The sequence below is a fragment of the Atta colombica genome, unplaced genomic scaffold (assembly GCF_001594045.1).
Source record: "Atta colombica isolate Treedump-2 unplaced genomic scaffold, Acol1.0 scaffold9, whole genome shotgun sequence".
NCBI classification, from domain to species: Eukaryota; Metazoa; Arthropoda; class Insecta; order Hymenoptera; family Formicidae; genus Atta; species Atta colombica.
The window spans coordinates 513,044-524,966 of record NW_017259583.1 but is presented as its reverse complement, the minus strand read 5'-3'; the positions used below and the strand labels follow the sequence as shown (position 1 = coordinate 524,966).

Sequence of the window (11,923 nt, the reverse complement as noted above, 5' to 3'; positions counted from 1 at the left end):
CGGCCGTTTGTCTTTCAATGCTCGGCTCAAACGCATCAATTGCGTTCGATACCGATCGCCTGTGATTGTTTCAGTCGGTTTTAACAGTTCATAATACACTACGCCGAGCTGGTCCCACCAAATACAGAGCATGACCTTGGATGTCAAAATTACCGTTCTTGAAGCGTTGAAATCACTCACGACACATTCTTTCACTAATAGCGGCCTCACCATAAGTATTTGAGAGTATTCGATGAGCCTCAGCCGCAGATTTCTTCATATTGAAGCAAAAAATTAAAACCTCCCGCAAATGACGAGAATTTGACTCGTAAACTGACATTTTCAATCGAGAATAACTTTATGATGCAGACACAAATCAACTAATGTTTCTATGGGGTTATGTTGACAGATGCCCAAGTTTATTGTATGACGTTTATGATCTATTTATTTCGACTACTACCGCTAAAGCCATCTATAGGAAAACGGTGGAAGCAAAGTTGTACACTTAATATATAAAATTATTATTTCTCGTATTTTTATTACAGTACTGAACAGAAATGTCTTTTATTAATTTTGTGGGAAAACTCTTAATAGTTATTATACAATACATTACATACAAACGTTTATATTATATCACATGTATCATTGAGTTTCTTACAAAGAAGAAGGATTTAAAAAAGTATAATAAATACGAGGGCAAATCAATAAATTCTTAGAAAATTTGTCAGAGGGCACTTGCAGTGTCAAATTACTTTTTGACAAGTAGCATCTCTCATCTGATTATTGTCAAATTTTGAGCGAAATTCATCGCGTGGTTTCATTTCTGCAGATGATTAAATGAAGAATCTTTATATTTTTTGCAAAATAGAAAAAACTAATTTCATGCAGTGATCAAACATCTACATATGAAAGATTTAACGCCGAAAGAAATCAAAGCCGAGTTATATAATATTCATAGTACATCTGCACCAGCGTTTGCGACTGTATACAATTGGGTGAATGAATTTAAACGTAGTCGTTTACATGTGATGCACCTCGGGTTCATCCAATTGAGGCTGCTACGCCAGAAACCATCGATAAAGTCCACGATATTGTTTTGACTGATCGACGAGTGAAAGTGCGCGAGTTTGTTGAGGCCCCAGGCATATCACATGACACAGTGATTTGAATTTTGCACGAACAATTGGGTATGAAAAAACTATCGGCAAGATGGGTGCCGCGTTTGCTCACTGTGAATTATATGACAGTATAAGTGCAACTGTGTGATGATTTCAAAACAATGTTTGGAGATTTTAACGTAATTCAGATGAATTTCTGCATCGATTCATTACTGTGAACAAAACATGGATCCATTACTTCCGAGAAGGAATAATCAAAACAATGGACTTCACCGGATGAACCAACTCCGAAGAAAGCGAAGACCGTAAAGTCGACCGGAAAGGTGATAGCCACAGTTTTTTGAGATGCACGCGGTATAATTCAAATCGATTACCTTCCGTCGAAGCAAACGATCAATGGCGATTACTATGCAGCCTTATTGAATCGTTTTAACAACATTTTAAAGAAAAAACGTCCCCATTTTGCGAAGAAGAAAATGCTCTTCCATCAAGACAATGCACGAGTTCATACGTGCTCGGCACCGAAAACCAAATTCAACAAATTCCGCTACGGAATTGTTTCCCCATCCAGCATATTCGCCAGATTTAACCCCCTGCGACTATTCTTTGTTTTTAAATAGGAGTTTCCTGAAGAAATGGTTCGAAGGAAAGAGATTCATCAGAGAGCAGCTCATCGCCGAAACAGAGGCTTATTTTGAAGGGTTGGACAAATCATATTATTCGGACGACTTGAAAAAGTTGGAGACGTTGGAACAAGTATATCGATCTGAAAGGAAACTATGTTGAGAAATAAAAATGAATCGATAAAAAAAAATGTATTTTATTATATTTTTTTAAAAACTTATTGACTTGCCTTCGTATCATATAATATATATTTGTCATTTTAAGACTAATTGTAAATTAAAATTAATCTTTAATACAATAAATAATACCGTATAAATACACAATGAAGCGTTATTATTGTTGTGATGCAATTACAATTTTAAAAAAAATTAAAAAAAATATGTTTACAATTTATTATTTACAATTTTTAAAAAACAAAATGCGTGATAATGCTGCTTAGTATAATATATTGCTGCTACTTTTCAAAATTTGTCTGAAAGTTCTATTACGAATAGAAAGAAATAAAACCGAAAATAGAAAATGTGCTATAAGGAATGTACGAGGATCAATTTGAAATGGAATAGAAAGAAAGATTCCTTGATTTCGAAAATTCTTTTGATATTCCGGAAGCAGAATTATAATAGTTGAAGAAGAAGAATTATGAAGCAGAAGAAAAATGATGTTATAGAAATGATATGTGAAAATGATGAGATACTAATCGAATATAAAAGGAGAATCGTGGAATTTTGGAAACCTGACCTTACGATGAAGCCAAAGTCGTTTAACACAGTAAATTTCGAAAAGTACATAACATCATTATATTAATTACGAAGAATGGAAAGAATAGGTAAACAATAGTGGAAGTAGAATGGATAAGCTAAAGGAAATTTCATCATACACATTGTAAAAATTCCAAGAAAATCTGAAAAAAGGAGTAACTATTCATGATATCGATATTACTCGGGCCTTCAAAACGCAAAAAAATATTAACGTTACAGGATTTATAGCTTCATCTGGGTAAGAAAATTTAAAAAGCTACACAGAATTATCTCGAAAAATCACAAAATTTATGACAAAAAACTGTTCAATCAAAAGAGCATCTAGAAGCAAAAGGTAATAGATTTGTCGAGAATGTTCATTAGCAATTGAAGGCACAAAAAAGATAGAATGTGCGGTAAAATCGTTTCAGCAACTATACACAGTTATATCATTCAACCAACAATTTTAAATGATGATAGTTTATTATTTCTTCTTTTTATAGTTCTAAAAGAATTGACTGGAATATTCGGTCCAAGAGTAGAAGAAACAATGTTTGGACAAAATAATATTTATGTTTCAGCTTCCAAATGTAAATTCCCTGGTTTCGCTGAAATTCTACGTTTTGGAATATTTCATCGAAATTGCTGAAAATACTGAAACTTCACTAAAAGTGATTTTCAGCTCACATCCTGAAAAATCACTGAAATCCAACCGAAATTTCTCTGGAATTTTCTGAAATTTCTCTGAAATTCTTGCTGAAATTTGTCTAAAAATTTTGCTGAAATTTTTCTGAAATTTTGTCGAAAATAAATTTTTCAGCTAAAAATCGCAGAAATTAAACTGAAACTTTTTTAAAATGCTGAAATTTTTCTGAAGAGTAGAATAATTTCAAAACTTAGAATAATTTCAGCAACATTTTTCCAGGGTTAACATCGCATCATTTTGAATTTTGGTTAAGAGAAGTTTTTTCCAAACGTTGATCCTAAAGTTTTATTACTGGATTCTGGACTGGCTATTGCCTTGATGTTGCAAGAAATAGTCCGTTTTTTTATTCTTCTAATTATATACCAGCAGGCAATAAATCAAAGATAACCGTTATGTACGATTTCCGTTTTTTTATGAAAGAATTTTATAAAATATTTTTCAGATTATCATGATTTTAAATTTGGAAATTAAACTTCATTTAAGAGATTCCATTTTAAAATTGCAAGTGTTAATACATTTTCAATTTTCTTCGCTAAGATTTCAAAATTTATTTAAATTTATTTATTTATGCCTGGCACAAAAGCGATTATATAGATATTAAAGAAGAAATTTTGAAATTCCTGTAGATTTTTGTTCTAAAACAACATGCGATGTTTGTGGCGGTATTGCTATGATTACTTGCGTAAGAAATCTCTTTGCATACAACATTTTTTTATAATCATCATCTTTGTTATGAATTTAAACCATAAAATTAATTACTAATTTACTTTATTCATGTTATCTTATTATATATAATTATATATAATTATATTATTATATAATGTCATAACATGATTTTTGAAAATCATAAATAATAACGAAGACTTTGATGTAAAAAATAATTATATTGTATCTATAAAGGTAAATTATATTGTATCTATAAATGATTTATATCTCTGAAGAAGAGTCAAAAATGAGTCGAAACATGTAAGTGCAGTATGGTATTAATGAGTTTCATATTATTACATATTAATATATTATTTGCGCAACGACTACCGCGTGCTATTGCCCTGTCTCCAAATTTTTTTTAAAAAATAATTTTTTTTTAAAAATAATTAAATAAAAAAAAATACAATATACATGTACTTATGTATTACTAAAGTAGCATTATAAATAAGTTACATTTTTATATATGCTATTTTATTACATCCTTTATCTATTATCTTGACAATAAAAATTTATATCTTTATGTCCTATTCGTTTCTTTCTAAAAATGAACTACGTCCTCGCCCAATAATTCATCGAAGTTGATTGTCTTGAGCTGCTCTCCTTCTTTGCAATACTCGATCAAGTAATTTTCGTAGTTCATTTCTGCCCCTATATTTCTATTCACTGTTTCAAAATTTGTATTTTCTATCATGTATGATCACACTACAGCAACCGGACGTTCCTTCTTATATTCTTTATATAGAAGAGGAAACTATGCGCACAAAAGATAAAATAAAGTAATAAAAAATTCTGACATAAATAAAAAGATATAAAGAAGGCCTATACGAGTCAATGTAATTAATAATGTCTCAATTATTTTAAAATTGCACGATAAATAATGAACATTAACGCACATTTAAATCAAGTCGTTCGAAACGTATAGAATAAAATTTTTATATGTATTAACTTAATATACTATTCAACTAATGCACTGTTTACTGTGTTAGCTCGTAATGATTTTCTATATTTTGTTTTAAGATTTGTGAAGCCCTATCTCTTGTTATTTGATGCAATTATAAATATTATTAATAATAAATAATGACATATTTTTAGCTGATGAATTTGTCACAAGTAGTACAAGGAACATCCATATCTAATTATTATTAATATTATATACTGCATTTGCAGTATCTATAATATTAATAATAATTCCACTAACTGTACTAATAAAATCAACGCCTCCAAAGCAATAACATTTATATTATTGCTTAACAAACGATGCCTATATCGATACAGGTAATAGGTACAGTCATTGTGAGTGCAAAAGTATTCGTACAAGGACATTTTATATAAAATGAATCTTATTATATTTGTAGAAAATAAACATTAATTAGTAATTATATAATGAATACAAGCTATTCTAATATAAACAAGCAAGCTTCGCATGTAGATTTTAGACGCTAAATTTCTCGACTGTACTTTTTACATTGACTGTATATGTGTATACCTACACATATACGTTTATGTATACTAACTTTATGAATATGTGATATATTCATTATTTACTATGTAATGCATAATGTATCATTTATTTTTTTTCCTTTATCATTTCATATATAATAGATAAGAGATAAATGATGCATACGATGCGTGAACGGAATGCACTCATTCACATCATCGATTTACATTAATTCCAATTTTCTTTGATTTCCCTCCTTTACTTTAAATAAAGAAATACGATTTTACAAGATATTAAAAAAAAATTCAATTTGTACATCAAACAATAAATATAATTCATATAAATGCGACATATACTCTGCACTTTTCGTTTTACAATTACATAATACACGACTTTCGATCTTGACACTATGTTATCATCTAGACGTTACGTAAAGACGTGCTGTCTAGCCATGCAGGATAAAAATTTCTAGACTAGAGTCCGCAGAGTTCCAAAAATAGATATGTTTACATCGTTCTTTCTGTTTATGCGAAAATACGCAACATCACGAACGTGCTGCATGAAGGAATACAGATAGCGCGCCTTATAGAAGCGTTTTTAATTATTTCTCAAAAATGATACTTTGGAAAATAACTTTATCACACATGATTGAATTCATCTTAAAATAATCTTTCTTTTTATCGATTTCTTTTTATCCGTTTTCTTTTTATTCGATATCCGCTTCGAAAGAAAAAAACTGATTTTCTTCTAAAGAGTTTCACCTCTTAAAAATGCGTATGGATATAATATATAAAAAAAATATGTGTCGTTTATTTTTGTCTGGAAAATAATTAATAATAAAATATATTAAAAACTCATTAAGATCGGAGGAGGACAGTTGGATTCCTTTCCTTGTTAATATGTCGCCATTTAGCCATCTTATCTCTTGTACATGAATCCACTTTGTATTTAATTAGTTCATCCATTAGTCTATCCATAGTTCTTCATATGTTGTATAAACTTCTGACATTCCAGGTTGCAAAGTTCATCTCGTTATTCTTTAGTCGTAATCAGTTTTGTCTCTGAATTTTCCATTCAATCCGAGACCTCTTCTCCTGTCTGCACTGAAGTTTTTGACGAAGATAGGTTATCAGTTTATTGTCCCCCAATCTGGAGGATCAGTTGTTTACTCTCTTTCGTTTCCTATACTTCCACCGAGGTTAGATACTCGATTCCACACAGGAAATAACAGCATCACTGGACGGCGGACCAGGGAGGAAAGGTGTGAGGCTTTATTTCTAGAAGATCTGCCATTGGGTGTACGTCACTTCCCGACTAGTGCTACATATGTACATACATAGAGGAAAGGCCTCTATTATGAGATATCGAGTTCATTTTGGATAAATGCTAAAAGTTTAGGCAGAATTTAAAAAAATAATAGGTCATTTTGAAGGGAATTTAATAAGCTTTAAGATGACGTTATATAAACGTTATATAAAATTTAATTCAAATTCGATTTTTGTTTAAATTAAAGAAATGTAAAATGTGAGTAAATCACAAAGTAAAAAAATTATGCTCCTAATATGAGATATTAGCCCCGAGAAATCGATAATAAAATACAAAGTATATACTACAATTAAAAAATTTTATTTCATGTTTCTAAAATGCAAACAAATACAGTCAGCGTACATAAAAAATAAGCATACGATAGATTATACCCAGAACTCATCTTCAGGTAGTTGGAATCAAGCATCGCAGAAATAGGCACTTGACGTACATTCCGGTTGTCCTTTTTATTATTGTACAATAATATTTACTCTTTAGCAACGATTTCCACTATAACATAGGAACATTATTTCATATTATAAAGGAGGTTATTTCATATTAGAAATATGGATATCTTATATTACGATTTCCATCTTATAATTTTACGATCATCAAATCTAACATCTGTAATTAAACAATTCAACATATCCCGTATTTTTTTATTAGTACGACTTTACTCTATTATTACATGAAGAATTTATTGCCAAATATTTATTTATTAAATAATAAACAAGATTTAAAGGCTCATTTCATGAAACTTGAAAACATCCAGATTTTAAAATCTTTTTTTACAATGACTACGACATGATCTAATAATGAATTTTCTACTAAATAGTTTTCAATCCAAGAGCAATAAATTCATGGAACTAATAGATAATGTTTATTAGTTTAGCAGAAATGTCGTTATCTCATAATAGGCGGCCTCTATGTATATAAAAATTTTCACTTTTCACGTTTCCGCTCTAAAGAAAAAGTTACATAATCATTATTTAGCAGATCGAGCATTATATAGCACACGCTATGGTTCACACAGCAGAATCGTCTTATCTCATGTCATCTGAGACTATGCACGTTATTCGGTACTATAAGTTTGTTATACCCGTTCAATATCTACAATAAAGTTATAAAGTATAATTAAAGGTTTTGACAGTGAAGAAGTGTTTTACTTTCTTCTTTCTATCGTTCTTGTAGATCATTTACTTGTGCTATCACCCAAGAGTATAACAATTGGTATTTGCAAAAAGTTGCACTGATTTGCGGTGTTGTACGTGCGGTATGGTACGTACGTGCTTGTTGATTCAGTGTAGGTTGACGTGCAAGTATGGCTTGTTTGAGTTGCGGCATGAGATGCGGAGACGGATATCATTTAAATATCCGAAACACAGTTTAAAATTCCGCGTCATCCGCGGTGCGATGTTTTCAATAGATGGTATTCGTATATGAACACGAGAAAAAGGGAAAAATACGGATTGATCGAATTTTAATTAACCTAGTCGGCGACTGCCGAGAACGTTTGGCAGAGGCGGAGAACATTCCACCCTTAAGTTCTTTGTTAATCATTTGTAAATAAATGTATGTGCCGTCCGACTGCCGAGAATGGTCGACAAAGACAGAGCTATCTCCGTTTCTTATACTAGACGAAGGACGGTGACTGCTGAGAACTCTCGACGGAAGTAGAGTATTTTCTATCTCAGAGCCTTCCAAATGGTTACATGATCGTGTTCCCACTAAGATTTCAACGGTAAACAGGCTTTTCTCAATTTTACCCCCCTCCAACGCTGCCTTCCAGCCACGCGTTTAGAACTGTCGTAAGCAAGTATGCAAGTATGCAAATATAACTCTTAGGATTAATAGAGCTCGCAAACGAAAATAAAATAAATCATAAATATGACTTCTTTTGCTTTTGTCTCTCTCTCTCTCTCTCTCTCTCTCTCTCTCTCTCTCTCTCTCGATATACGTATTTATAAAATCGCGTTTGACTGCTGTAATGATATGCCGCATCACTGCTCCACTGCATGAATAGAGGAGAAGCATTAAACCCATGGGGGAGAAGCGCGGGCGAGGAACAAGGGGATTTGGAGCATGCTGTGTCCAAGTTGGAAAGCTCTACTCTATCTTCTCGCGCTATTGAATCTTAGCTAAGGATCAGATCGTGTTTGCTCAGCAGATTGCGGATTGCTGGCTCAGAATACGATCTCGGTCGGAAAAAGACGTTCTCTGTTTGTTCTCATTCTTTTATACTCGGTAATCACGAAATACCTCGTTTTTTTTCGGTCATTTTCGTGACTTTTCGCCGACCGATTTTTTTCGCTCCACTAGATCGCTCCACTAGGCTGCGACGGCGTTTCGGCTGCACTCGGTTAGTTTCGGGTTTCTTCATCGCAGTCGATTATATTCGAACTGTGTGATTGTGGTGCCTGAAATTTTGCTTTGCCTTTAAGAAAACGTTGGACCTGAGTGTCTTCCTGTGCGTGCACAGGCAACAGTCCGGCTGCTTTCACTGAGAACGATGCGATGTTCTAGAGAGAGGCACACGTTACACACGTATCTCTGAAATTAAGCCGTTTCCAACATATGTTTATATAAAATTTTGAATTTGTGTAAGGAATTACCCCTTAAAATCATACTTAAGATACACCCTGTATATACATTGCATAGAACACAGCAAACATGTGGTGTTTTATTTTACTTTTACTATTTTTTATTTTGTTCTGTTAAGAAATAAGAAAATTAGAAATAGGAGAATTTATTTAACCGTGAAGTATCGAAATATCAAATAAATAACTTATTTCAAATAAATGTTAATGTAAATGCTACTTATCATTTTTATTTATTTGAAATAAGATATTTATTTAACATTTCGATACTTCATGGTTAAATTCTCTTATTTCTTATTTTCTATTCATTATTTTTTATTTCTTAAGTACAAAATAAAAAAAGTAAAAGTAAAATAAAATCACATATTTATTGTGTCTTATATACAGGGTGTTCCCAAAAAAGGGTTCTCACTAAATTTTAGGGATATATAGTACTCATTAAAACAAAAAGTCTAAAAAATACTCCGAAAATCTTTTATTTTTGAGTTATAAAGCATTTTCTTCTGTGAAAAATAGAAAATGAATTAAATCTACAATAATATTCAATGTGCCTTCGGCTCATGTCAATACACAATTCGGCATATTTCGTCATTGAAGATCAAAGAGTCCAGGTTTATTTCGTATTTGTTGACAACACTTTCCAAATCTCTTAATCAGTTCATTCACGCCCGTATGTGACCACTTAATTATGCAGGGATTGTTATATTCAACTTTGGATTATGGATCGTGTCTAGTTTTGTGTTATCTGAAAAATGGCTAATTTTTAAAAAAATAGCAAATTCTGAAATGACCGATAGTTATTTTATGTATGGCAGAGCAAAGAGCAATGCTTCCAAAGCAACACGTTTGTATCATGAAGCTTATATATATCGAATCGCCGACAGCCAAGTAGAAGACTGTTTAGCAAAATTCAACTCTTACGTGAGACCGGACAGTTCAAATCAAATTTAGTTGCAGTAGATCGTGACTTGTTAGAACTCCTGCATTCGAGCAAAATATTTTGCGCACAATTAAAGATCTATCTTGTCGAAGAATGCAAAAAAGATCAAACCATCACACTGTATGGAACATTTTGCATGATCAATTTTTGCTCCCTATCATGTCTAGCACGTTCAGGCTCTTCTCCTAATTGATTTGCAACAACGGGTCACTTTTGTCAATGGCTTCTTCATCGATGCAATCAAGATCGACAATTTTTGTGCAACATTTTGTTTACTGATGAGGCATCCCTTCTAGGATGGGCTCGTGTATATATAATAACGTTCATAACATACATGTTGGGGGGGGAGATGAAAATTCTTATGCTATCATAGCATCATCGATATCAGCATCGTTTTTCTGTAAACGTTTAGGCAGGTATTTTTGGAGATCATCTAATCCTTACACAGACCTTACATTTTGCTTAATAGACTAACAGGACAAGTGTATCTTAATTTTCTCGAAAATAATTTATTCAAACTTTTGGGAGATATTCCTTTACAACATAGACAACAAATGTGTTCATACACTATAGTATCCCTGTTCATTTCCTCCTTAATGTCAGACCATTTAACCAATCGTTTTCAAGAAAGGTGGATAGGACATGGCGATTCAGTTGGCTACCTCGTTCATTTAAATCCGTTGGATTATTATCTATGGGGACACTTGAAGAGCATGATATACGCCACATCAGTTGATACAATAAATGAATTGACTCAAAGAATTAAAAACTGTTATCAACAAAACCGGGATCTTTGAACGTGTTTGATCTTCAATGAGAAGATGTGCCGATTTGTGTGAAATGGACGGAGGGCACATTGAATATTTATTGTAAATTTAAATTATTTTCTATTTTTCACAGAAGAAAATGTTTCATAACTCAGAAATAAAAGATTTTCGGAATACTATTCATTAAGACTTTTTGTTTTAACGAATATTGCGTACCCCTAAAATTTGGTACCACCTTTTGGGAATACTCTGTATATGTATCCTAAGTATGATAAAAGAATTTTAATGGGTGATTCCTCACACAAATTCGAAAACTCATATGACCGTATGTCTAAAACAGTTTAATTTCAAAGATATACGTATAACGATTAACGAGTCCTTCTCATTGCTCCCTTTTTCTATATATTTACTGTTTTGAGATATTTGAGTAGAAATTAAAATTCTTTATACATATGTAACCATTTTTCATACGTGATAATTTTTTTGTATATTTAAAATTGGAATATGGTATATTATATGGTATAATGGTATATTATATGGTATAATGGTATATTATGTAAGACAGTATTCTATTTTTTGATATATTTCTATATATTTCTATTCTATATATTTCTATATTAAAATATATATTCTATATATTTCTATTAGATTGATAAATCTACACATATGTATACACAAGATCCTTACTACGTTTTGAAATGACATAATGATGCAAGTATTTGAGAAAAAAAATTTACATCGATTCTAATATAGTGAATTCAAAATGAAACTTCCAGAGTGTCCATTGACGCGCGGTAGTTTACCCAACTTGCATTCAGACTCAGTTGGCGGTGAAAATAGCGGAGACTCTACTGAATCATTAATCGATGAGGCCGAGGATTATCTGCGACGAAGCATTGATTCTATGCTAACAATATCAAGCATCAGCACGGATTATTGGAACAAACAAACAACAAGACGAAGAAGAACGCGAAGGCATTCGGAGCCGAATTTGATACATGATT

At 31.8% G+C, this 11,923-nt stretch overlaps 1 protein-coding gene across 1 annotated transcript in view; it reads left to right on the top strand.

The window, feature by feature from the left end:
* Nucleotides 1-11,923, top strand: part of LOC108693427 — a 126,147-nt gene that overhangs the window by 110,964 nt on the left and 3,260 nt on the right. The window contains exon 9 of the mRNA XM_018202359.1: nucleotides 11,696-11,923. This exon is cut by the window's right edge and continues 27 nt beyond it. Within this exon, the coding sequence (XP_018057848.1) occupies nucleotides 11,696-11,923 (228 nt within the window). The remainder of the gene's footprint in view (nucleotides 1-11,695) is intronic.